Source organism: Mytilus californianus, unplaced genomic scaffold, assembly GCF_021869535.1.
Source record: "Mytilus californianus isolate M0D057914Y unplaced genomic scaffold, xbMytCali1.0.p SCAF_3, whole genome shotgun sequence".
NCBI classification, from domain to species: Eukaryota; Metazoa; Mollusca; class Bivalvia; order Mytilida; family Mytilidae; genus Mytilus; species Mytilus californianus.
The window spans coordinates 66,588,108-66,614,887 of record NW_026262679.1 but is presented as its reverse complement, the minus strand read 5'-3'; the positions used below and the strand labels follow the sequence as shown (position 1 = coordinate 66,614,887).

Genomic DNA, 26,780 nt, shown 5'->3' with positions numbered 1-26,780 from the left:
CAGCCTTTTAGGCCAGGTAGGCGAGCTTAAATGGATAAGTCTGGATGCGGACTCCATGGAATCTCTTGGTAAATAGACAAATGACTAGCCATACTTTTAAGTAAAAGTAGAATTCAACAGGTATCTTTAGTTTACTTTATAAAAGAAAACAAATATATGTACAAATGTAACTATTTATAACATAATAAGAAATGAACAATCAATGATCAAACTGGTCACTTACTTACCTATACAAATAAATTACAAGTAAGTGTTATAAGTGAACTACCTACGAATCATGAAAATCTTAATGAACACTATGATTTGTTAACAATTTCAACATAATAGAAAAGAAACACTATAAAAAATATTTCTTTTGTGGCTATGTTTTAACACCTTTACCCCTTTCAAAGCAAGTCCAAGTAGACTGCAATTCTATTTAACAAATTCTGGTGTACCAAAACTTTATATTTCCTTCAAAAGATGTACTCAGTATCCGTTAATTAATCTTGTTTGTAATTTACATAAAAATAAAAAATCAACTTCCATTTACACAATTTTGCTTCTTAATTCTTCTGTATTTTGCATAGAAATGTTAATAATAAATGGTTAGCTCTGTTATGAAATTAGTTCTTTTCAAGCTATCTACACTTTTGGACAAAACCTATATAATATTTTTGTCATATAATATTTTTATAATTTGATTGCAATTTAATACAAAATCACCATCGTCAAATATGTATAAAAATTTAACAGGAAAACAGTAGCAAAACTGCATCATAACATCAGATAAAAAAAAATTAAACTACAACATGTAAGGTTTATATCAACACACTCAATTCAAATTCATAAGGAAACCATCATTTGCAATGGATGCTTTCAATGAAAGCCTAAAGGGTTATGTGCAAGTTTCTATAACAATACTGGACAGGAGTTAAAACATGATTAAAACATGCTCAAATTAAACAAATGATTCAGAATGTTGGGTTTATATTTAGAAACAACATTTAATCCTATTTATTACTTTAATAGAAATCTGCAACTAATCATTATACAATCTAAATCTACTATCTACAACCTAAATCTAAACTCAATATGTAAATATTAATTAGGTTGAAAATGGAGAAGAAAACATATTCAAATCCAGTGGCCCTATAAGGTCAAAAGTCAACAAAAATGAAACTTGCACATGATCTAGATCTGTAACTACTATTATACATTTATGGAGCAAATGTTGGCTTCATATCTGCAAAGAGCTGAGAAGAAAACAAATTGGACTAGAAGACCTAAGGTTTTCATTGATTCCATAAAAATACTTTATAATTTGTATAAAAAGTTTTTCAGAGAAAAAATTTAAAAAAAAACCCACTTCAACCTATAATTAATATTTAAAAAAGTTTTTATATCAAATTTGAAGTTGTGTTTTTATGACAGCATGCCATTTAGCACCCATGAAATTCAGACAATCAAATCCACACATTGATTTTTTTCTGTTTTGGTCTAAATAGTTCAAGTAAAGATAATTTTGTTGCAACTATTCTTATATATTTTTAAATCATAAATGAGATCTACTATCAAACATGATTAAATGAGCACCTACACAAAATTTGCAGTCCAGGATCCCGGAGTTATCTTTGGCCATATGAAAGTCTTTCATATAATAGGGACTACTAAAATTTATCAGGAATTTTGTATCCCCAATAAAATTTTATTACAAAATTAAGTAAGTGGGGTCAGTATGTCAAGCACTATATTTGTTGCAAAAGCAACACAAAATCTCCAAGTCTAGCTAGTTCTAACTATTTACAAAATAAATTTCTCAACCGTCTGAAATTCAAAAAAGTACAGTCTTAAAAACTTAAAACTGGTTAGGTCATGAAAATAACATGCTGCATTTAAGAACTTGAAATTGCTTGTCGATGATATTTTTATTGTTTAGTTTAAATTATTTTTGCACTGAAATGAAATTATGAGATATAGTCAAAATCTTTGGAAAAAATTTGTGCTGTTTCTCTTCCTTTTTTTTTTTTTTTTGTCTTTTCAAATTTCAAATTTCAAATTTTATATACTAATTTATTTATTTGAATTTAGAAAAATATACAAAAAAAAGTCCAATACATTGTTTTGTCACTAAATTTCTAACATGGTCAGAGTTACATTCTGAAAGTTTCGACGGACAGGTCTGAATCAGATCATAACTTTCAATTCTTATAAACAAAAATACCAATATTTAGGGTGGTGGGACAAGAGGGTTGGTCAAATAACTTCAAGCTTATTATTTTTCTTTTCCCTTTCAATTTAAGAAAATCTAAAACAGCACTAAGATGTTCAAAAATCCAAGCATTATAACATACTCAATTATACTAACAGCAATAACAAATCTCTTGACGACTTTCAACATTAATGGTTAAACATAAAAGGTTGCTGAACACTTGAAGGTATTTGGAATGGAGTGTGGTACGGCTGATCTCGCAATCGTGATCGGTTCCTGTTCATATTATTTGTTGGATGGTAGTCATCATTTGCATATGGTTGCCATTGGTAACCAGAGGCAGTGTTGATGTTGTTGACAGATCTAGTAATATTATAGTCACTAATAGGTCTCTGTTTACAACTTTCATTGATCAATGTCCTAGCTACACCAAAGTTTATTGGGGAAACAGCAGCAACAGGTGGTCGTCTGCTGAGATTATCTACAATGGAATGGTTAAATCTGTTTGCAGGAGGGGGTAACATTCTCTCAACAGATCCTGGTGCATCCTCTCCCCATGCTTCTGCTAAATGAGTCAGGATGAGATTTGTGATTCTACGATGAGCTGTCATGTCCCAGTGAATACCATCACCAACTCTGCGTTGAAGCTGACCACGAAGATAGTAATGAAGATCTAAAAAGTCATATCCATTAGAAGATATTATCTGTCGAGCATAAAAGTTAGCCTCTAAAATGTCCAGTCTTAATGTTGAGTTCATAAATTCAATCTCTGGAACTATGAAGCCACCTTTTGCATCTTTACTAATAGGTAAAGTTGCATTCCATAATACTAAACATTCTTCTGGAAGACATTCTTTGAATCTCTGATATAGTTTATCTAAGTTTTCCTTGTACATTTCAACACTCGCTTTGCCATATCTGAAAAAGAAATAAAATTTTTAAATGAATGCAATATAGTCACAGACCTTTTTCTTTAAAATACTGTGAATTCATTTTCAAACCTTGGGGTATTAATTTTTCTTAGAATTTCTTATCATAGAATTTAAATGATCAACAAGCGGAGGGTTGGCGCCTTCAAACATTTTAGCCCCGCCACATTCTTTGTGTGCCTGTCCTGAGTCAGGAGCCTGTAGTTCTGTGGTTGTCGTTGGTTCATGTCTGTCATATTTGTTTTTCTTAAATTGTTTTGTTATAAATTAGGCTGTTAGTTTTCTCAATTTAATTGTTTTACATTTTTTATGTCTGGACCTTTCATAGTCAACCATACGGTATGGGTTTTTTTCATGGTTGAAGGCCATACAGTTGCAGGCATAGGGCATTGGTGGTAATAAGCATTGTGTACAAGTTTCATAATATTTGGTGAAGGCAAACTCAAGTTAGAGAACAGAAACACATTTTGGGAGGTACATACATGTACGTACAGGCAGACATTGGTAAACCTTAATGCCCCTGCTGCTACAGCTGTGGCATAATTAAAGCGCTAGCGTGACAACAACAAAGTTAGAACAAAAGGGACAAAAATCTAAATATACCTTCCACAACTTATTTGATTGGAGTATAATAATAAGAAGCATAGTCAAAACCAGTTTAAAGCACCCATGAACCATCAACCAGTGTTAAAAAAAAAACTAATGATAAGCCATCATCTTAGAATCAGAAAAAACATGTCTCCATTTTGTGACTGAAAATGTTTATAAGAAAATAAAACTGACCTTGTGATATCCCATAGACAAGAGTTCATAATGACAACATCAGGTTTTGGGTCTTCTGTCAGATCTGAAAGGATGGATTCAATATAGGTGTTGTAACAGCGTGTGACAAAGTAGAATCTAATCAGGTTATAATCTGTCTGGTATTGTCTGATCTCTCTGTAGTTCTTCCCATTTGTCATCACACCTTTCTGTCCACCCTCAATTAATTGGTCACCAATGAAGGAAAATTCTCCCTGAAAGAAAAGAATAGATAAAAAAATAATACCTTTCAGTAGAGGGTTAATGATTACAGAAATATACGTCTTGAGTAAATTATACTTAAATTCTTCAAATTGCGGGGTTTCATACATATCTTGATTCTGTCATGGTAAATCTCAATATGCTAAAAAAATATAACTTGTATAGGAGTTTTACCTTAATTTTCAATTATCATCGTCAATTTATCAAGAATTGAATTTTCTTTTTGAAATTCTTTTGGGTGTAAAAGCATTGACCAAAGAGCATTTTGTATGAAGTGCTTCTCTTCATACTAATAAACTGTTCTCGCCTTTTTGTAATTTTGATAATGCAAATGTTGGAATTAAAATAGCAATACTTTAACATGTAAGTTATGCAAATATTCAAAGTCAATGAACCATGACTGAAGGTACATGGCTAAACAATCTCCATGGAATGAGATGTGCCAATGCTAATACAACTGCATACCAAATACCATTGACTTATTATAAGTCATTCCCTTTAAACAAACCTAAACACAAACATTAACATGTAAACTATGTAAAAGTTTCAAAGTCAATGAACCATGATCAGGGGTTGGGCTATATAATCTCCATGGAAACGATACTTGCAAATAAAAATACATTTGCATACCAAATATCATTGACTTAACATTAGCAGTTCATCTTAAACTGATCTAATCACAAACAAATACATGTAAACTAAGCAAAAGTTTCAAAGTCAATAGACCATGACTGAGGGGGCGGGGCCAAATATTCTCCATGGAAATGAGATGTGCTAATGCTTATACAACTGAACACCAATTAACATTGGCCTACCACTAATGGTTCCCCTTGAACTGACCTAATCACAAACTAATACATGTTAACTTAGCAAATTTTCAAAGTCTATAGACCATGACTAAGGGGGCGGAGCCAAATAATTCCATGGAAATGAGATATGCCAATGCTTATACAACTGCATACCAAATATCATTGAATTACCACTAGTGGTTCCCCATAAATTGACCTAATCACAAACTAATACATGTAAACTATGAAAAGTTTCAAAGTCAATAGACCTTGACTGAGGGGGCGGGGCCAAATAATCTCCATGGTAATGAGATGTGCCAATGCTAATACAACTGCATACCAAATATCATTGACCTACCACTAGTGGTTCACCATGAACTAGACCTAATCACAAACTAATACATTGTTGACGCCGCCATGGGCCGATGCCGGAAACAGCATACCTATGTCTCGCTTTTTGACTCCGTCAAGGCGAGACGAAAATGTGTGCATGATCAACTCTTTTAAATAGTTTCGTCACCGCCATTGTTTTACTATTGATTTTGTTGACTTTTTCATAAGAAGAGTTACTTTACTCTTGTTCTCACAAATATTTTTACTTTGCATGAGCTTAATTATTTCTTGCTTGCATAAATCAATTTATTTCTGATCTTTTAGAATATTTGTGTTGTTTTAAAAATGGCTAATTTGGAAGGGGACTCACTAAATTCAAAACAATTTTGATACAAGATTAACCATTTATTAGCAGCTTCACATCAAAGTTTGTTAAAAACTGGCCTAAAAGTTTCAAATAATAAACTGTTGACACAGAGATTTGTCTCGCCTGTCCGCATAAAATTCAGAAAAAGACAATCTGATGGACAGCAACATTGCTTATTAATTCAAAGTCGCTGGACCATGATCTTGTGGGCAGGGCCTAAATGGTCGACAAACTGAGATGAACTGATAGTAATGCAACTTTATACAAAATATCATTGAGGCTTAAATTAAAATATTGTTTGTTTGCAGTTTACCGACCGACCTTCGAAAATCTGCCAGACTGTGAACATTTTATTGCTTTTAATTTGAAGAAATTATTTTTAATACTTCTATTGACTCGATCCGGAATTTTGGGTCGTTTCCGGAATTGATTTCGAGTCTAGGTCAATTACATTTTTGAAGTTTGGTTTTTCTCCCTTCCTGTCAAGCGTTCATCGGACCCTTTAATGGTAAAGCACATGGAGTTTGTTTACAGGTAACCACGAAGTCATGGAGGAGTACTTTATTCTGTCGTCTTCTGTCAATTTTAAGACAAATAATACACAGAAAAGTTTCATAGTAAACTGTTTATACTGATTCAGGCAGAATTGCACACGGAATGATGTCTTCGATGATATCATTGACGATGATTCAGCAGATATTCATAACACCGACATGATAACCGTTTCTGTCTCAAACAAATCGGATACAGAATCTTTTGAGACTGACTTTATGGAACCAATATCAGTGGTACAACAATTCGACAGCAGCCTGAAGTATGCCATATTTTCTTTAAATCGTCGTGAAGACGACAAAGATGAAACCACTCCTCCTTGACTTCATGGATACCTGTAAACACGCATTTGAAATGTTAAATCAATAAGAAGCCACACAAACTACACAAAGATGTAGAGAAAATGAATGGTTGGCTTTAGAAATAAATATATTATCTCTGTATCAAATCTATCTTCGATTGCATTATGAGTATGCTCCTTTAGGATAAGGGGGGGGGGGGGGGGGGGGGGTCCCACTCATTGCAATTATTCTCTCTCTTACAATATTAAATATACCCAAACTGTGTGGCCTGCGTGAATTGAATTGAAATGTGTCCTTAGCTAGGAGCTATGCTGCCAATTTTTTTATGCAGTCAAAACATTTAAGTACAGACCATTTACTTTTAATGGGGTGCTATGGATTTCACCCAAAGCTAGTCTTAAGATTTTTGTTTTGTTTTAATTAAAGCCTGGCATCAACATATCTTTCCAAATATAACCTTTATAACAGTCAGATGTCTAGTCTATTTTTTTAAAAATGTTTTTTCTTCACAAGAAACTTTGTTTGTGTTAAACTGCTTGTTTAAACTTTATTCTGGCTGATAAAATAAAATATTTTTCCTTAGTAATGCAACTTCAAACAAAATATCATTGATCTATCACAAATAGATCCTATCAAACTAACTCAAGCAGAAAACTTAACATTAAAAATTGCTAATTAATTCAAAGTCACTGGACCATGACTTAGGGGGCAGGGCATCGAAATAGTCATCAAACTGATATGTACTGATAGAAATGCAACTTCATAGTAAATATCAATGATCTATCACAAGTAGTTCCTATCAAACTAACTTAAGCAGAAAGCTATACAATTGCTGAAGTTGTTGTGACGCTAGAGCTGCCGGAAAAGCAATCCATGTGTCTCGCTTTCCGAAATTTTCGTTGCAGGCCAGACAAAAACTAAATGCATTTTCAAAGACCAGTTTAAAATTTTTATCATCATTTTCATTAATGTGTTGTTGTTCTAAGTGTATATAAGGCCACTTTTTTTTTTATTTGTTGGTTTACGGATCCGCCGGCCCTGTTTTTCCCGATTTTGAAATAAAAATAATAAAATGCTTCGCTGGGCGCAGCTTGATACGACCGCAGAGGTCGAACCCTGAACAGTTGGGGCAAGTATGGACACAACATTCAAGCTTGATACAGCTCTGAATTTGGATTGTGATTAAATAGTTTTCATGAGTAGTTGTCTTTTTTTTTTCAAGTGAGGAAGATTCAATGGTTGATTTTTTTTAACACACTGACCTAAATTGTCTTTTGAATCTTTAATATCTACATTTTTCTAATTATGTTTTGTACTAAAGTATTTGTCCATTAACCAGGACAACCTTGTTTTTCCCCCTTTTTTGCCCCTAATTCTTAAATGGTTTGAGCCATAACCCCCCAAAGCAAATCCTAACCATCCCTTTGTGGTATGGAAACTTGTAGTATAATTTCAGAGAGATCCATACACCTTTCCACAGTTATTGTCTGGAAACTAGAAAATGCTTATTTTTGGCCCCTAATTCTTTAACTGTTGGTACCATAACCCCCAAAATCAATCCCCACCTTCCTTTTGTTGTATTGAACCTTATGGTAAAATTTCATAGAGATAGGTTTCTGACACAGAAAGAATGTGGTCTAAGAACTTCAATTTTTTTAATTTACCTATTATGGTCCAATGTCCAAAATCAAAATACATGGTTAGATTCAGCATATCAAAGAACCCCATATATTCAATTTTTGTTGAAATCAAACAAAGTTTAATTTTGGACCCCAACTTGGACAAACTTGAAAACTGGTCCCATAATCAAAAATTTAAACACATGTTTAGATTCAGCATATCAAAGTACCCCAAGAATTCAATTTTTGTTAAAATCAAACTAAGTTTAATTTTGGACCCTTTGGACCTTAATGTAGACCAATTTAAAAATGGGACCCAAAATTAAAAATCTAAAAACACAGTTAGATTTGGCATATCAAAGAACCCCAATAATTCAATTTTTGATGAAATCAAACAAAGTTTAATTTTGGACCCTTTTGAACTCAATATGAACCAATTTGATAGCGGGCCCACAAATAAAAAATCTAAATACATGGTAAGATTCAGCATATCAAAGAACCCCATATATTCAATTTTTGTTGAAATCAAACAAAGTTTAATTTTGGACCCCAATTTGGACCACTTGAAAACTGGGCCAAAAATCTAAAATCTAAATACATGTTTAGATTCAGCATATCAAAGAACCCAATATTTTCAATTTTTGTTGAAATCAAACAAAGTTTAATTTTGGACCCCAACTTGGACCAACTTGAAAACTGGGCCCATTATCAAAAATCTAAACACATGTTTAGATTCAGCATATCAAAGAACCCCAAGAATTCAATTTTTGTTAAAATCAAACTAAGTTTAATTTTGGACCCTTTTGACCTCAATGTGGACAAAGTTGATAACAGGGCTCAAAAATCAAAAATCTAAATACATGGTTAGATTCAGCATATCAAAGAACCCCATATATTCAATTTTTGTTGAAATCAAACAAAGTTTAATTTGGACCCTTTTGAACTCAATATGAACCAATTTGATAGCGGGGTCCACAAATAAAAAATCTAAATACATGGTTAGATTCAGCATATCAAAGAACCCCATATATTCAATTTTCGTTGAAATCAAACAAAGTTTAATTTTGGACCCCAATTTGGACCAACTTGAAAACTGGGCCAAAAATCTAAAATCTAAATACATGTTTAGATTCAGCATATCAAAGAACCCCACATATTCAATTTTTGTTAAAATCAAACAAAGTTTAATTTTGGACCCTTTGGACCTTAATGTAGACCAATTTGAAAACTGGACCCAAAATTAAAAATCTAAATACACGGTTAGATTCGGCATAACAAATAAATAAATGTTGTCAAAGATTTTACAAATCTAATGCGCCATACTGTCCAATTAAAGATTACTTCTTGAAATTTTTCAATATTTGAAATTTGAAAAAAAAAAAATATTTGAAGAATAATTCTTTTTAATTTCTGAAATCTGAAATGAGAACAAATTGACCCCCCACAATTTCTTTAAACCCCCCCCCCCCCCCTTCTTTTCCCCAAAAAATTCTTTCCCTCAAGATATGGTCATAATCTCAATTCAAATTTCCAATGGAGTTTGCAACCATAATTACCCATTTAAATTTACCATAGTGCTAACTTAATCTATTTTATAATAGAATTTAAAATATAGTGTCAAATCTTTCATTTGGATTTTGTTGTAAAAAAAAAAGATGCAACATTTGCAGATATTTTTACTGGTCTTCCTTTATAAATATGCATTTCTTTAAACACAATTTAAAAGCAGTGTAAGGGAAGTACCCAAAAACGTTGTATTTGGATTACCTCCCTTACACTGTTTTAAATTATCTTAATTGTTCATTAATCATTACTTTATACATAATTTAAAAGCAGTGTAAGGGAGATAATTTCAATGATGTATTTGATTTATCTCCCTTACACTGCTTTAAATTATGTTTTGTACTAAAGTATTTGTCCATTAACCAGGACAACCTTGTTTTTCCCCCTTTTTTGCCCCTAATTCTTAAATGGTTTGAGCCATAACCCCCCAAAGCAAATCCTAACCATCCCTTTGTGGTATGGAAACTTGTAGTATAATTTCAGAGAGATCCATACACCTTTCCACAGTTATTGTCTGGAAACTAGAAAATGCTTATTTTTGGCCCCTTTTTGGCCCCTAATTCTTTAACTGTTGGTACCATAACCCCCAAAATCAATCCCCACCTTCCTTTTGTTGTATTGAACCTTATGGTAAAATTTCATAGAGATCCATTCACTTAAACTAAAGTTAGAGTGCGAAAACTAATGCGTCTTCGGACGACGACGACGCCAACGTCATACCAATATACGACCACAAAAATTTTTTTGCGGTCATATAAAAACGATTTTGAAGTTTTTTTTTAATACCGCCGACCCTTTTCTGTTTGAAGAAGTACAAATAAAAATAAAAACATAATAAAAAAGATCGGCCTTTCTTCCTCCAGTCGGAATACCCTCGGAGTGGATTCGAAAATCCAGTGCGGTTCCCTGTTCAGTCAACGTTTCATCATGATCTAATGCGGTGAAAAGGAACCAGTTGAAATTGGAGGTTGACGGCAGGTCAATTTTTTTTCAAGTGTTGATCAGAAACCCGTCGAAAGGGGATGTTTTAGGGCAGTTTGTCCGCACAAAACCATTACAGACTGTAACAGACATTATTCTTGAATGTCTTAGTGAAAGCGTTTTTGTTATTGACACCCATCTTCGCTAGCCAAGGGTTACGATCAATTCCCTCCTCTTCACCCTTGGCAGATTAAGCCAACATTTGTGACTTCTATCGGTAGATTAAAGTCACGCCCATTCCGAATACATTATTCTTGACCAATGGTAGCACTTGAACTCTTCAATTTGGAGGTAAAAACACGGTAGTGTCTAGATTCTACACACTTGGTAAAGCAGAAAACGAAAATATACGTTGACATTCATGCATTTGTGCAAGAAACATACACAGGAACTTCTATTAATTGATTAAAAACATTCAAATTGTCACTAAATATAGACGTATGTTTAGGGATGTAAAGACTTGTTGCACAATAAGCACGTGGCAATTGTTTACATACACTTTCTACATTTACACGTGATCATGTTATAGGCGCTTTTTGATTGGATGCAGCGAGTTTCGACTGCAACCAATGAAAATCATTACCTTGTGTCTCCGAAATTCTATCTCAATCCGCCAAGGGTGAAGAGGAGGGAAGTGGATCGTAACCCTTGGCTAGCGAAGATGATTGACATGTGAAAGCTTCCAAGAAAGACAAATTGACTCACAGGGGTTTGTTACAATTAGCCGGGTTTACTATGCATACGAACCCCGAATTTTTTCGGGGTTCGTATGGATAGTAAACCCGGCAAATTGTAACAAACCCTTGTGAGTGGTGCGGATGCATTCAGTTTATTAATGAATACGAGGAAATCCTACAGCAGCCTACCAAAGGAAAAGTACACAAATTTAACTTGCACTCGTTGAATAAAATAGTATCCAGTGTGAGATTTTACTTGCCAAATGTTTAGGACCCGAGACAAAAATGTAAATTTCATCTCAATATATATTATAGTTCGTAACTTTTTACACTATCTTTTCGTGCTAAGAAGATGATCTTTTAGGATAAGGAGAACTGTCCTCCTTCTTAGTACATACTCTCTCTCTTTTGCCCACAAATTTTTTTTAGATCTGGACTTTGGGGGGAGGGTCAATAACTTAGGAAGGCTCATTCACAATTTTGAATAGAAGAACTGCTTCTTGAATGCTGAATTTAACGTCATTGTAGTCATGTTAAAAACTGCAAGCTGTCAAATGGTTACCCACACTGATTAAATACATATAAAAGGTTTTTTTTCACCTATTGAAGGTATAGATAAATCTCGCTACTTCCTGTATGTGAGATTCTTCAGTCTCATTTATATGAGAAATACTTTTAACACCACTGACATGTCATGCTCATTATGTCGTTACCTGAAATCTCCATTTAATTTATTTGCATTTTTTCCAAAAGCTTGTATTCACCCTGGTTTTGCTCGGGTGAGAAAAAGTATCAATCCCCAGTAGCAAAACATGATATGGAATCTCAAACCCTCTGCAAAGTTAATGTCATTGTTTTTTCTCGAATTTTGGTAAAAAAAAAAACAATATTAATTCCCAATTTTTATTTTTTTTTTTTTTTTCGACCTCCTACTGTATCCTTTTTCATTATTTTTATTTTTATTTTTTTTTCGACCTCCTACTGTATCCTTTTTCATTATTTTTATTTTTATTTTTTTTTCGACCTCCTACCCTTCCTTTTTTAAGAAGAATCCTGTAAACCAACTAATAAAAAAAAAGTGACCTAAGCAATATCTTTCAAATTTCATAAGGATCATATATATGCTATTACTTAGACAGAAATTAGTTCTGTTTATTTGACAAAACATTTTATCTATAAATTAATAAACAGCTGCGCCATGAGCGCATGATACGCCCGTTGTCTTGTGTGTGAATTTTTATGCAATAAGCATAAATAGTTTCTGACATACAGCGTGACATGCGAAAACCCCCTTTTTTTTTTACAAAATACTCAATATCTCTAAAATAAAATTTTGAATCAAAACCAAAAAGTATACAGATCTTAAGATTAATATAACTAAGAAGTGTGTAAAATTTAAAGCAATAATCATAAATTGTTTTTGAGATACAGGGTGACATGTGAAAACCCCCCTTTTAAAAAAAAAAAATCAATATCTCAAAAATAAAATTTTGAATCAAAACCAAAAAGTATACAGATCTTTAGATTAATATAACTAAGAAGTGTGTAAAATTTAAAGCAATGATCATAAATCGTTTTTGAGATACGGCACGACATGTGAAAAACCCTTCCCCCTTTTTTTACAAAATACTCAATAACTCAAAAATGAAAGTTTGAATCATCACCAAAGAGTATACAGATCTTAAGGTTAATATAACTAAGAAGTGTGTAAAGTTTTAAGCAATAATCATAAACTGTTTTTGAGATACGGCGCGACATGTGAAAAACCCCTCCCCCTTTTTTAACAAAATACTCAATATATCTAACATAAAAATTTTGAATCATCACCAAAAAGTATACAGATCTTAAGATTAATATAACTAAGAAGTGTGTAAAGTTTTGAGCAATAATCATAAATCGTTTTTGAGATACGGCGCGACATGTGAAAAAAACACACACCTGTTTTAGTTACTAAGTCCCATAACTCAAAAAGTTTTAATCTTATTTTCACCAAAAAGTATACAGATCGTTTTGACCATCATAAGAAACAACTATGTTGAAGTTTCATGAAATTTGAATAAGTCATTCTCAAAGTTACGGTGCGACATGTTTACGCTGGACAGACAGACGGACGGACACCGGACATTTGTATACCATAATACGTCCCGTCAAAAATTGATGGGCATATAAAAATATATGGAATACCTTCTTCCTTAAATCTGTTTCCCTCAAGTACTTGTTTTTCTGTAGCAATAATACCAGGTCCTTATAAATACCTCTCTGAACTGGAAAAATATCAAAAAACTATAATGTGTAAAATAAATATATAAATGTACAATTCAAAATATATTCATAGGAAGGAATAGGTTGAAGAAAATGTTCTGACATTATATCTTGATTAGAAAAGTTCCAATCTCTCATGCAAGAACTTGAAAAAGTATTTCCAAGGGTTGAAAACAGACCTGAATTTTTTTGAATATGATCAGCCATAAAAAAAATTGTGTTGAGAGTAGCATAAGGGGGTTGCTTGCTTGCTTGGATAATTAGAAACTTATTTCTTTCTTTTTTTTAATTTTCTCCTTTAAAAAAAATCAGTGGTCATGCATACTGAGGGTGTAAAAATTGATTTCATTTTGCCTTGTGAACATAAATTTAAAAACATTACATTGTATAATAAACAAATACACATATTCAGGCAGTTTTTTAATAGAGTTTTCTCCCTTTACTCATAATTGTGGCTTTTATCCTTTGATATACATGTACAGTTGTACTCATGTATTTCATACTTGTTCACTCAAAATATGCTGTTTTCAAAGTACATAAATGGCACTATAGCCTTAAAATTGAAAATCTTACTACCATTTGTATATAAGGACAAGCAAAGTATTGTAAAAAAAACATCTTTAAGACTTGTTCACTGACCATGTAAAAGATGAATTTATTTTTCAAAATTGTGTAAACACAATTGGTTAATAGACTATTTTCATATTAGCGACTTACGACTCCGGAGTTTATATTTTTCGACAGGTTACCTATTCTGTGGTAGGACATTCTGGTACCTGGTCAAGAAAGAGCAACTTAGAGAAGTAAAATCAAGCTTACAATCGGTACAATTGTGGGGGAAAACTAACTGTTACATGTTTTTTATACATGACAAAATAAACTTTCCCCCCAAATTGCACTGTTTATATGTTTGATTTTACTTCTTTTGGTTGCTCTTACTTGACTGAGTACCAGGATGTCCTACTGTGGAGTAGGTAACCTGTCGAAAAATTATATAATCCGGAGTCAAAAGTCGGTAATATGAAAATAGTCTATTGATGCAAGAACAAAATAATGCCTGCCAAATCTGGATGGAACTCTTATCAAAATACTATTATAGATAAAAATTATTAATTACCCAAATTTGAATCTAGACAAAATATTGTGAAACTACACCAAAGATTTAATTTTAGTTGAAATCAAACAAAGTTTAATTTTGGACCCTTCAAACCTTAATATGGACAAAATTTGAAGGGTGGTGGTTATTTTAGCCTTAACAATTATATGAAATAATCAATTAAAATTTCATGCGTTGCAGGGTTAAATAAAAAATGCCTTCCGACCCCCCCCTCCTCTTATAGTAATTTACATGTAACCTATTCAAAAGAAGAAATAAAATGCTCCGCTGGGGCGCAGCTTGATACGACCGCAGAGGTCGAACCCTGAACAGTTGGGGCAAGTATGGACACAACATTCAAGCTTGATACAGCACTGAATTTGGATTGTAATTAAATATTTGACACAGTATAGGTTTCTGACACAGAATGAAAGTGGTCTAAGAACTTAAAAATTTTCAATTTACCTATTCATACGTGTGATGGACTGTGAAACTCAGATCAGGAGATTGGGAAATTTTGGTCAGGAGATTAGGACTCAGATCAGGCGGTTTTTAATCAACATTAATTTTGTTGTAAATGTAACCGTGTGCTGTAAAAATGGTCTTTTAAAGTGTGTTTTCTTCAACTTTCCATCCAATTTATTATGTTTATAGTACCCTTGTACTTATAAAGTTTCTCCATCTTTATATTCTACATGTTCAAACTAACATTGTTTTTTTCCAGTATGTTCTTTAAATTTTTTACTTCATATTCTATAAAACAATCATTGCAACCAGAACATTTGTTTAGCTATCTGCAAATAGTTTTTATTTTTTTTTTTTTCTCTTGCAAATAGTTTTTATTTGCAAACTCAGAAAATCATTCTATCTGTAAAATATGGGTCATAGTTATTATATAAATTTCAATTTAAGCCTTGAAAGGAAGTATAGAATCCTCAAATAATTTTCAAATTATTATTTTTTTATTTGTCCTAAGACATTTAAAATCATTTAATAACCATCCTTTTATGATTATTTGTTCAATTTATATTTTATTTATATTCTTTTAAAAATTTTCATTATTAAAAGGAAAGTAACTTAAAACAGGATAAATCAAGGGAAGTAACCCAATAAATACACAGTTTTTGTTACACAACGGCAGTTAGCCTGAGGTAAAAATCGTTGATTACCAGTATGTTTGACACCCAAGCTGACAAGTGAAGCCATATAATTATGCATGTTAATTGATTTACAGGTAAAATATAACTTCAGGTAATGTCAGTTACACCAGATGCCTGAGATGATATGTTGGGCAGAAATTTTTCATTCATGAAAAATTTCATACACGGGATTTTTTCCTCTTCAACGGGAGGTCGGGAGGAGACCCCTGAAAACGGGATTATTGTACTCCCGTCGGGAGGTTCACATGTATGCCTATTCAAACCATATCATTATTATTTGCTTTTATATATAAATCAGAAATAACCAATTTAAAATGGAAAATGTTAAAGAAAAAAAAGGAAAAAAAAAGTCCCCCCCAATTTTTTGAACCCCCTTATGATTCATCAGCCCCAAACTCAATCCCAGCTTTCCCTTTGTGGTATGGTACCTTGCAGTACAATTTCAGAGAGATTCATACACTTGAACACAAGTTATTGTCTGGAAACTAGAAAAATGCTTGTTTTTTGGCCCCAAATTCCTAAACGTTTAGGGCAATTACCCCCAAACTCAATTCCAGCTTTCCCTTTGTGATATGGAACCTTGCAGTACAATTTCATAAAGATCCATACACTTACACACAAGTTATTGTCCTGAAACTAGAAAAATGCATGTTTTTTTTGCCCTTTTATGGCCCCTAATTACTAAAATTTTGAGGGAAAACCCCCAAAATCAATCCCAGCCTTCCCTTTGTGATATGGAACCTTGTAGTACAATTTCATAAAGATCCATACACTTACAAACAAGTTATTGTCATGAAACTAGAAAAATGCTTGTTTTTTGCCCCTTTTTGGCCCCTAATTCCTAAAATTTGGAGGAAATTACCCCAAAAATCAATCCCAGTATTCCCTTTGTGATATGGAACCTTGTAGTACAATTTCATAAAGATCCATACACTTACAAACAAGTTATTGTCATGAAACAAGAAAAATGCTTGTTTTTTGCCCCTTTTTGGCCCCTAATTCCTAAAATTTGGAGGCAATTACCCCCAAAATCAATCCCAGCATTCCCTTTGTGATATGGAACCTTGTGGTACAATGTCAGAGAGATCCATACACTTACACACAAGTTATGTCTGGAAGTTACAAAAATGCTTATTTTTGGCCCCTTTTGGCCCCTAATTCCTTAACTGTTAGTACCATAACCCCCAAAATCAATCCCCACCTTCCTTTTGTGGTATTGAACCTTATGGTAAAATTTCATTGAGATCCATTCACTTAAACTAAAGTTAGAGTGCGAAAACTAATGTGTATTCGGACGACGACGCCAACGTCATACCAATATACGACCACAAAAATTTTTTTGCGGTCGTATAAAAACAACAGTAAATTCACTCACAAAAAAGTCCATACAGTGCTGTAACAAAATGATGCAAAAAAAAAAAAAAATAAAATAAAATCACTACAATGGCACAAAATAACTATCCTGAGAATCCTGAGTGTAATCATGGTTGACAAATCTAAAAAAATTGAAATAAACTTGATACAAGAAATGAGCTGTCAAATTGAAAGCAAATGGGGTTTTCTGTATCCCTTGTTGAGCTTAAGAGGGCAGTTAGTAAGAATGATATTGATGTATTCTTATGTATGGCACTTTCAGGCTTGTTTGACCTGCAACTTTCTATGCCCATTTTCCAATCTGTCAAAGATCATATGTCCTAAAGTGTTAAAGTAAAAATAGTCAATATCAAACTTGCCCTCAATTTAGTCATCAGTAGCAGCCAATTGAAATTTCAATTGTATTGGCTTAACAGTTCATAGATTATTGCATGTAAAGGACACCAAGTGCCATTATCCCATTTCTTTTTATTATGTAAAATAAATAATGATTTAAGACATGTCTTGTTTAACGATTTAAAAACTCAATACAAAGATTTTTCTGATAATAAAATGAAATATATTCTACTCCAACTACTAGTCAGCAAGTGAAATCTTTAAGCTCCTTTATTAAACAGTCTATTGAAATGAGGACAGGGGACACTTGAGGTCATTTGTTGTTTTATGTGTTTAATATTTTGTTTTATTTTGACGTAAATGTAAATGTCATCATTCTATTGTTGTTAATACATGTAATTGTTATGCCTTTGACCCTCTTATGGGCGTAATTTGTGCTTAAAATAATAAAGTTATTATCCAATCTATCAAGGACCACAACTCCTGAATGACAAGTGAAAATTGCCAATATCAATTTTGACTTCCATTTTGTCATCAGTAAAAACATCTTTAATTTTGAAAAGCATTGGTTGACCTGTTCATAAGTTATTGCATAGAAATGATAAAAAATGCTGTTTTCCAATCTATGAAGGACCTTAACTCCTGAACAGCAAAAGTGAAAATAGTCAATATCAAATTTCACCTCCACTTTGTCATCAGTAACAACATATTAAAATTTGAAAAACATTGGTAGAATGGTTCACAAGTTATTGCAACGAAACAACACAAAGTGCTATATTCCAATCAAGACTGTACATGTATCAAGGACCATAAAATAGTAAATATCCAAGTTGAACTCCCATTTTTTTATCAGTAACAACATATTAAAATTTCAAAGCATTGGTTAAAAAGTTCTTGCACAGAAACTGTCGGCAGCCGACTCCTGTGTAATTCACCACCATTTTAATAACCATATCTTATGCCTAAAAACTTGGTTAATAAAATGTACTTACTTGAATCTCCAATGATAACAATGAATTTATTATGCAGTAACTTGTTAGCATCTTCCTGTAGAAACATATGCGTCTTATTAGAAGTCTTCACCATCTCAATAGAATATCTGTCAAATAAATCATTTGTAAATTATATGTATAAGCATGATAAGATTTGCTAAAATAAAGATTCATGTTCTAAGGCACTGTAAGTAACAACAGTAACAGGATACCAGTTACAAGTGTAGAAGATCTTGCTCTAGCAGAGGTCTATTATAATGTTTACTAAGTAACAATAACCTGATAACAAGTTTAGTATGAGGCAGGTGTAACATGTGAAAGAGGACGAAGTCTGTTAGACATGAAAATATAGTCTAATTGATTTTTAACAAGAAAACAATTTTTTAACTTTGTGCAATGCAATTAAAATAAAAGAAGAATGTCTCCGAGGACAGTAATGCCCCTGCTCAAGCTTGCTTATAATACATGAAAATACTATTTGAGAGCATTCGATGTCACTGCTTGTTTTAAAAGAGTTCTATTGTTTTAATCTTAGGTATTTTTGTGCTGTGTTATTTTCATATTTTCATGAATGTTTTGTTTTTATTTCTTATGTAATGCCAATGTGAGCTAAAAAGGAATGACTCGTGTCTACCTATTGAGCACTGTAAATGTATGATATTTCATCTGGAAATAATGATTTACCTATATGGACAAGATTTTTAACAAATCTTTCTTGAACATGTATATTGTGCAGATGTTTATACTAGATTGAATATCTTTTCAAGTAAAAGTGTATTGTGGCCTTATTGCCAGTGTTTTCCATAAGAACCAGTTGCCGGCCAAATTGACCGTTTCAAACAGTTTTTGGGCCGGTTCAGCAAAAAATTATGGGTACATATTTTACTTATTGTTCTTGGTTTATATTTACATTTGAGAGTTCCGAGGAGTGTTTCTATTGAAACACTCGGCCGTTATCCATCAAACGAGATTTCTTAGGAAAATCCTGAGAGATAGCCATGCGATGAATGATGAAACGTTCAATTACAGATTCTCCCCCCCCCCCCCTCCCGCTAAGCGACACAAAGGTGTGCATTTTTACGATAATATATTCGATTGCATGCATGAGTTTGATTGTTTTTCAATTTGTTCTGTTGTGTTTAGTTTAATTCGCAAATGAATCAATGGCATGATAATTAATTTGCATGATGGTTCGAATAGACCCACCAAGGCCTGAAAACTTCAAACTTATGAGCGCAGACATAATTTTTAGAAAAAAAGTACTGCTAATAATATGTCCATTTGACAAGCACGAAATCTTCTTAGAATTCACCAGATGCCATGATTTTGAGTCTAGATTTCAAGAAATTTTCTGTGACCGCCTTCTTTATCATTTTGGCTTGTAAGGCCAAATGACTGGAAAACCCTGATTGCTATCAAATCAAATCAAGATAATTGTACTCCAGTGTGAATATATGTAGCAGAAATAAAGGATTTTCATCAAATAAAACATAAAATATCATTCATTGTAGAAGTCTGTTAATCAATTATAAACAGTGTTAAAACAAATTTTCATTTCAAAAATAATATACTGATCAGTTGAAATTAGGCACATCAGTATACAGTGTTGAACATACATGTACTAATTCTTTGATTTCACATGGCCAATGTGATAATAGTCAACTTTCGAGTTCGATGCATTTCCATCAAAAACTTTGGTTTTAGTGAACATCATTCGTGCGTGTAGGGGCATCGTCACTCCCGTTCCCATGTTGAGCGAGTGGTTGGAAAAATTTGATGCTATATTGCACGAATTATTGGGCAAATCAAATTCTTATAATTAACAATCAGCACTGATCTCCATTGAATTGTCATAGATGTCTTTCCTCCTCCACCAGACATGACTTATAACGAGCACATGGCGGGTGTCTTGCAAGAAGCAGGAACTGCTCATCCTTGCAGAACACCTGAGTTCACCCCCAGTTTTTAGGAGTTTGTGCTGTTCATCGATGTGTGTACTTTTTAGTTTTTTTAGTTATATGTTGGTTATCTGCGTCTCCGTTGTTTTGGTGTTCTCATTTTTGTTCTTTGTCTTTTTGGCACTTTGTATATAAATAAGATGTGGTATGAGTGCCAATGAGACAACACTTCATCCAAGTCACAATGCATTTAAAGTTAACAATTAAAGGTCAAAGTACGGCCTTCAACACGGCAAGGAATTGTATATTTAAAAGGAATGGAAACGCGGCCTACTTCAAAGAAAATTGTATGATGCATCTCTGACTTGGGTGGTGTGTTAATTACATCCCGTCGCTCTAACTGGCTCATTACTTATCTGGCAGTAGTTATCGAACTTGGTCATTTAATCATGAAATGAAACAAGGAATTGTCTATTTAGATATACATACAATGTATACAATTCCTTAAATGAAATAAACAAAAAATACAACCTGAACAAAGTTACTTCTGAAAAACATTTTTTTTCTTGTAACTCCTCTTGATATTTCACGAAGGTATGCAACAATTAAGATCAATTAATAGATGAAAGCTGACATTATACGAGTTTTTAAAAAGATTTAAGGTAATGAAAAAAGTTTAAAAAATAACTTTTCAATTTTGGAATATGACTGGTTTAGAAAAGTATAAAAGGAAGAAGTACGTGAACAGATGTAGTATTTTGTCTAGATAAAAGAACTTAGATAATAGGTGTTATAATAAACACCGGTATGGGATATCCAATTTGCAGGTATAATCTATCATGTATCATTGATAAGCTAATTTTTGTCGTATATATATTTACAGTACGCACAGAGAGTTTGTAATCGCGAACTCTAATCACGGATTTCGAAGTGTAGCGGTCACACCGCGAATCACGGATTATACTCCCAATTTCCTCCAAAGATTCTCTCCCAACACCGCGTGGCTGTTAATTGGTTTATTGCCCATCGGATGTACTGAAAATTAATGACGCGTGACAACATAATCGGATTAGCCAGATTTATTACCTTTGTACATTTAATCGATCTTGATTGCACCTGTGTGCTTTAAAACACGGTATTAAAATTTCCTTTCTTTGACAGATAAAAATGTGACATTTTCATTCAAAATAAGATAATTATTCTTGTATGTATTTGCCCCATGTCATTGTCATTTGAAATAAAACGTACAAACGTACATTATAAAAATACAAATCAAACACTTATTTTGTATTTTTATTATAGTCCGGTCAAAATGATGTTTTGACTGTAATTTGTCCAATCTAAACACAAGAGTTAATTTGTCGGATCAACAAGTGAACTCTGTTACTTTCAATTTATTTTGCAATGTAAAATATTATGTTTCACTACCTCGGTAGATTACCGACTTGAAATATTTGAACTCAGAAAAGAAACTGTAAAGTGACAACTCTGTTGAACGAAGGGAAAACGTTTTGTATGCAATGTGCCCTATATTTATAAAAACACAACACTGAGAGACATTCCCCGCCCAGACACAACACAATAATCACAACCTAATTTAATTATATGAAGAAAAAAAAATCATGTGTTGTTTGTCTCTGTTATGATCTGTTATTGATCCTTTATTATTAAAAATAAAATTGGATGGGCGCAATCCGTATTTTACTGCTCGTTTAAAGTCCTTGGCGAAATAAAAAAAAGAAGTATTTCAACAATTAATACTATAGAATATTTAAATGAAATTATATCGTGTTCTACAAGAAAGAAATATGTGAAAAAAATGTGGATCGGATTTTTACGATCTAAACATTTTCACAGAGGATCTCTACCAACGCCCAACAGGAACTGAACGACATGCATCCTGTTTTCATCTACATTTATGTATATTGTTGACCATGGACGTATAAATAATGTCCAGGTTTATGTCCTGTGTTGACTGAGAAACGTAAAATTAAAAGGCTGGTGTTCGTTTATTCAGAAAAGGATTATATTTTAGATTCCGGTTAATCAATTGTAAAAGGACCTTCTAGAGCCTCAATCTTAAGGCATACAAATGTCAATCATTCCAAAGCAAATTTAAACCCCGAATGAATTTTCCCACGGTCATCCAGAAAGGTCACCTGAGTTTACCGTTACATGATAATATTTCCCGCCAAATAAAAATCTCGTGGACAAAATTTATGTAACTATTTTTAGCATTCAATATTGTGAGCGAAGTCAAGTTCAAAGTTCAACCACGGACTGTTGATCACTGAGATGTGTATCGTCTTCCCACGGCAATTAATTTCTTTTAAAAAATTTAAAAATCACTGTCCTTTATACAACACACAAGTTTACATTCATTGTGCGTAAATGAATATTATGCAACGAGGAGTTGATGCAGCTATAGAAGTATTCCTGTTGTAGCCGAAATGTAATTATTTATCCTAAAGTAATGCCAACAAATCGTAAAGAGAAAATGCCGTAGACTTATTAAGCATAACGAATGGTGAATAGTATTTTCTTTTTTACTTGCATATACAAATTTTGAGACACATAATTTTCTTTAAACTGCTCACTTTTATATTCAGCGTTAGTTTACTGTTTATTTTTACGCAAGTATGTCTCTTTTCGTAAATAAAATAATTTACAGATGAACTTAAACAAGGTCAAAATCAAGTATAGTTTTTGTTATAAAACTTTAATGCAATTGAAAGAATTAACAACAATATTCTGCTTTTAAATCTTTAATTTGTTTCAAGCAATTATGTAATCGTAAAATGAAAATGGCGTGGACTTATTAGCATAACGAATAGTGAATAATATTTTCTTTTTTACTTGTATACAAAACTTTGAGACATGTAATTTTCCTTTAAACTGCCCACATTTATTCAGCGTAAGTCTCCGTTTATTTTTACACAAGTATATCTCTTTTGTAAATGAAATAATAATTTACTGACCAGAAAAAAAACGAGGTAAAAATCAAATATAGTTTTTTTTTAATAAAACTATTTTTAAATGTACAGTGTAATTGAAAGAATTAACAACAACATTTTGCTTTTAAATCTTTTATTTGTTTCAAGCAATCAGAAATATAACCTGATTATCAATAGACAGGAAATACAATTGTTTAATTACATAAGTAATCTCACATACCTTGACTGTCGCGTGCCGGTATAGATCAGAAGGATTAGGGCAATTAATTACCTGGTGTGACACCGCGTCACACCGGACTGGGAGAGATGTCGCTAATACAATAAACAAAAGGTAGCGAATTTACGCGGAAGTCGGAGGGAATACTCCCAAATTTCTCTGAGAATTTAGGGAGGGATGTCGGAGTTTCCTGGTGTCACACCAAGAAAAAACTTGGTGTGTGGAGTTTGGGAAGCCTTTTGCGAAATTTGTACTGTAAGCAGGAACAGTGTATACTAACTATAGGCTGTCCCTGATTTAAGGTGTCAAAAAGAAATCACGCCGAGCTAACCTGTTAATAAATGCTTAATTTTGCCGTGGTGCAATAATTTTTTTAATAAGAAATAGTTAAAACTTTCCGACATTCGCATATTATTTATTTTAACATCGAAGGAATATTTTGCGACCTCTAGACTACTGCTCTTCTAGAAAAAAGGAAAGAACTGTTTTGCTTTTAAGCTTGTGGTAATTTGCTGCAAAGCCTAATAATGGCAAACTGCAGTACCAAACAACGATTATAAAAATAGTATTTGATAAAAAAATAAATGATTAAAATCGTGTATAAAACGGCACAATCAATCCCAATCGAAGTCTTATATACATTTCTTGCCTGTAATTTCCGACTTCGTCGGTGTGGGTCTTGACTGATCAAAATGGCGTCAATGTGAACTATAAACTTGGGATTTTAAAAAATCATAGCAAATTCGTTTTTATCACCATTTTCAAAAAACCAACACTATGTTATAGAAAAAAGACTAAGCTTTTAAATTATATGTTGATGTCACATCTATTTCAAGTAGTTTTTTAACCCTTACCAGAATACGGCGTGTATTTATTGACGCACTACTTAAAATTTTCAACATGTTTCGAAATAAAATCATTTACATTGTACCAATATCATTTGGCATTCGTAATTTATACCAAACTGTAGGAAAATATTCCTTCTTTAAAATGATATCTCATTTTCTCACTTTATTCTTTCTACTTTCCAATATTTAAACGTATTACACTCCCAGATTGAAAGACATGTTTTGACAGAATAATGAAATTCAAAACTGAAATTTCGAAAAATTGTAAAAAATTCAGAAATGTTACCAGAAACTTAAAAAAATGGCAAAATGCTAAAATAAGGTTTCAGCTTCATAATGATATCAACTATTTTGTTTTGCACTTCTTAGTTGCCAAGCTTTTAGAAAAAAATCAAAACACTGTATTTTTTGTTTTGTAATCCGGATGAAACTCACTCAAGTTTCAAAATGATACCTAAGGCCTTAACTATTCACGGAATGGAAGTTTATTCTTGATTTTGGGTTTCTCTCTCCTTTATATCTTCTTAAGCAAGATGACCCCGTGAATTTAAAAGACCGATCTATATGACAGGAAATGGATCGCCGTCATGATTCTTTATATTATTCATCATATCGTCTCGTATTGTGTTTTCGACCGTCTTACGTTTTCGACCTAATTGTACTTTCACTTCCCGTATGCTGCGCATGCCTGTGTGACGTCACATTTGGCTGCTATATTTAGTAACAATAGCAAATAATACCACGTGTGGTGAAGATGTTTCAAGTAAAGTTATTATAATTAAGTATTTACGTTATTTTATTTGATATCACATTTTTGTACCTTTTCACTAATACTATTTTTACCTTCCACAAGAATCTATCAAAAATAAACAAATATTCTAGAAATATGGCCGAGGACTTTTAGCATGTGAATTTAACATCAAGGTCTTTACGTCACATGACTGTCATGTGGTTAGTTGTAATACTTAAAGTTATTTTTAATACGGAAATGTGGATGATCCTTACAGCTTTTTGCTCAAAAAAATAAAATATCAATTGATTTTAATTCACAGAAACAGCAGTCTGTCAGGGGAGATTACAGACAATACTCACCAACCTCACTTCACAATGCCTTCACTAAAGTATATTGAACAGAAACATGAATGTATACAAGGTCCTACAAGGATCTACAAGGTTTCCAAAGTGCCTCATGTGAAATGTGTACAACTAGTCAAATAAAGATATCAAAATAATATTTTATATCTTATAGTTGTATATGTCACCATTTAATTCATTAAGTCATAAGTTTGATCGCCTCTAAAACTTTAAATAATTTGATATAAACATTGGCATCAAATTATAACCGATTCCGGATTTGTACGACATGTCATTTCCGACTTTGGACGTTTCTTAGATAGGTCGAAAACACAAGACGCTAGTTTTTGTCAACAAAGGTGCCATCGATCTAATGAACTCAAATAAAAAAAATATTTAAGATCGAAATATATTTTAGATACAATTATTTCATGTACAAGTATACTAGTGACTCTAAAAAATATTAGGCATGTATATGTTCAAACATATAAAAGGGGAAATCATTGATAAATATGTAAGTAGGTCGAAAACACAATACACGAGGATACTTCCCATCAAGTCAGACATGGATAATAGCTCTGAGGGTGCTCTGCGGATCTAGAGCCGCGTTTCCATTCCTTTTAAATATACAATTCCTTGAATACGGAGCCTTGGTTCACACCGAACAGCAAGCTATAAAGGGTCCCAAAATGACTAGTGTAAAACAATTCAAACAGGAAAACCAACGGTCTAATCTATATACAAACCGAGAATCACATATGAACCACACAAACAAACGACAACTACTGTCAGTACTGAACAAGAGGCTCCTGACAGGACAGGTGCATAAAATGCAGCGGGTATGGACAGTTTTCCTTAAAGGTTTCTGTATTGTGCTAATACAGAAATATGCTAATGTCAGAGAGCAAAAGACATTTGTTTCTGCATTACTTATAATAAAGGTAAAATAGATCTATCACCTATTAAACTCTGTCAGGCTGTTGCAGGCAGTAAATGTTTGAGGTTGTCGAAACTTTCGAACTTCCGGTACATTTCCGCGGGAAACCGTGCGGTGGGGGGTCGTCTCAAAACTGATTTTTTTTGTATTATCCTATTATCGTATTTTGGTTGGCAGATTTCTTTTCTTGCTGTTTCTTTTTTTTTTATTTTAAATAAAGTTCTAAAGTTTTTTTCTTCTTAAGCTTTTGTTTTGTTGTGTTATTTTTTGTTTGTTTGTTTTTCTTTGTTTTTGTTGGTTTATTTTT

At 32.7% G+C, this 26,780-nt stretch overlaps 1 protein-coding gene and 1 long non-coding RNA gene across 2 annotated transcripts; both read right to left on the bottom strand.

The window, feature by feature from the left end:
* Positions 1–127: 127 nt before the first annotated feature.
* On the bottom strand, positions 128–26,780 carry LOC127733153 (PC-esterase domain-containing protein 1A-like). Its single transcript, XM_052242492.1, has 5 exons — positions 26,496–26,780; positions 18,546–18,652; positions 13,510–13,589; positions 3,904–4,136; positions 128–3,109 (listed from the first exon to the last, which is right to left on the bottom strand). The coding sequence occupies exons 2-5, from the start codon at positions 18,637–18,639 to the stop codon at positions 2,380–2,382; spliced, it is 1,137 nt and encodes a 378-aa protein (XP_052098452.1). The 5' UTR covers positions 18,640–18,652; positions 26,496–26,780; the 3' UTR covers positions 128–2,379.
* Positions 15,488–17,201, bottom strand: LOC127733195 (uncharacterized). Its single transcript, XR_007996887.1, has 2 exons — positions 16,585–17,201; positions 15,488–16,422 (listed from the first exon to the last, which is right to left on the bottom strand). It is a non-coding gene; the product is annotated as an uncharacterized LOC127733195 (long non-coding RNA).

Bases quoted from the DNA above. Each gene is read 5' to 3' on its own strand.
- LOC127733153 (XM_052242492.1), bottom strand. From the start codon at position 18,639: ATGGTGAAGACTTCTAATAAGACGCATATGTTTCTACAGGAAGATGCT. The intron at 13,590-18,545 runs GTAAGTACATTT...ATATTTTTCCAG, and splicing joins TGTTATCATTGGAGATTCAA to TTCAGAGAGGTATTTATAAG. The intron at 3,110-3,903 runs GTCAGTTTTATT...TTTCTTTTTCAG, and splicing joins TGTCTATGGGATATCACAAG to ATATGGCAAAGCGAGTGTTG.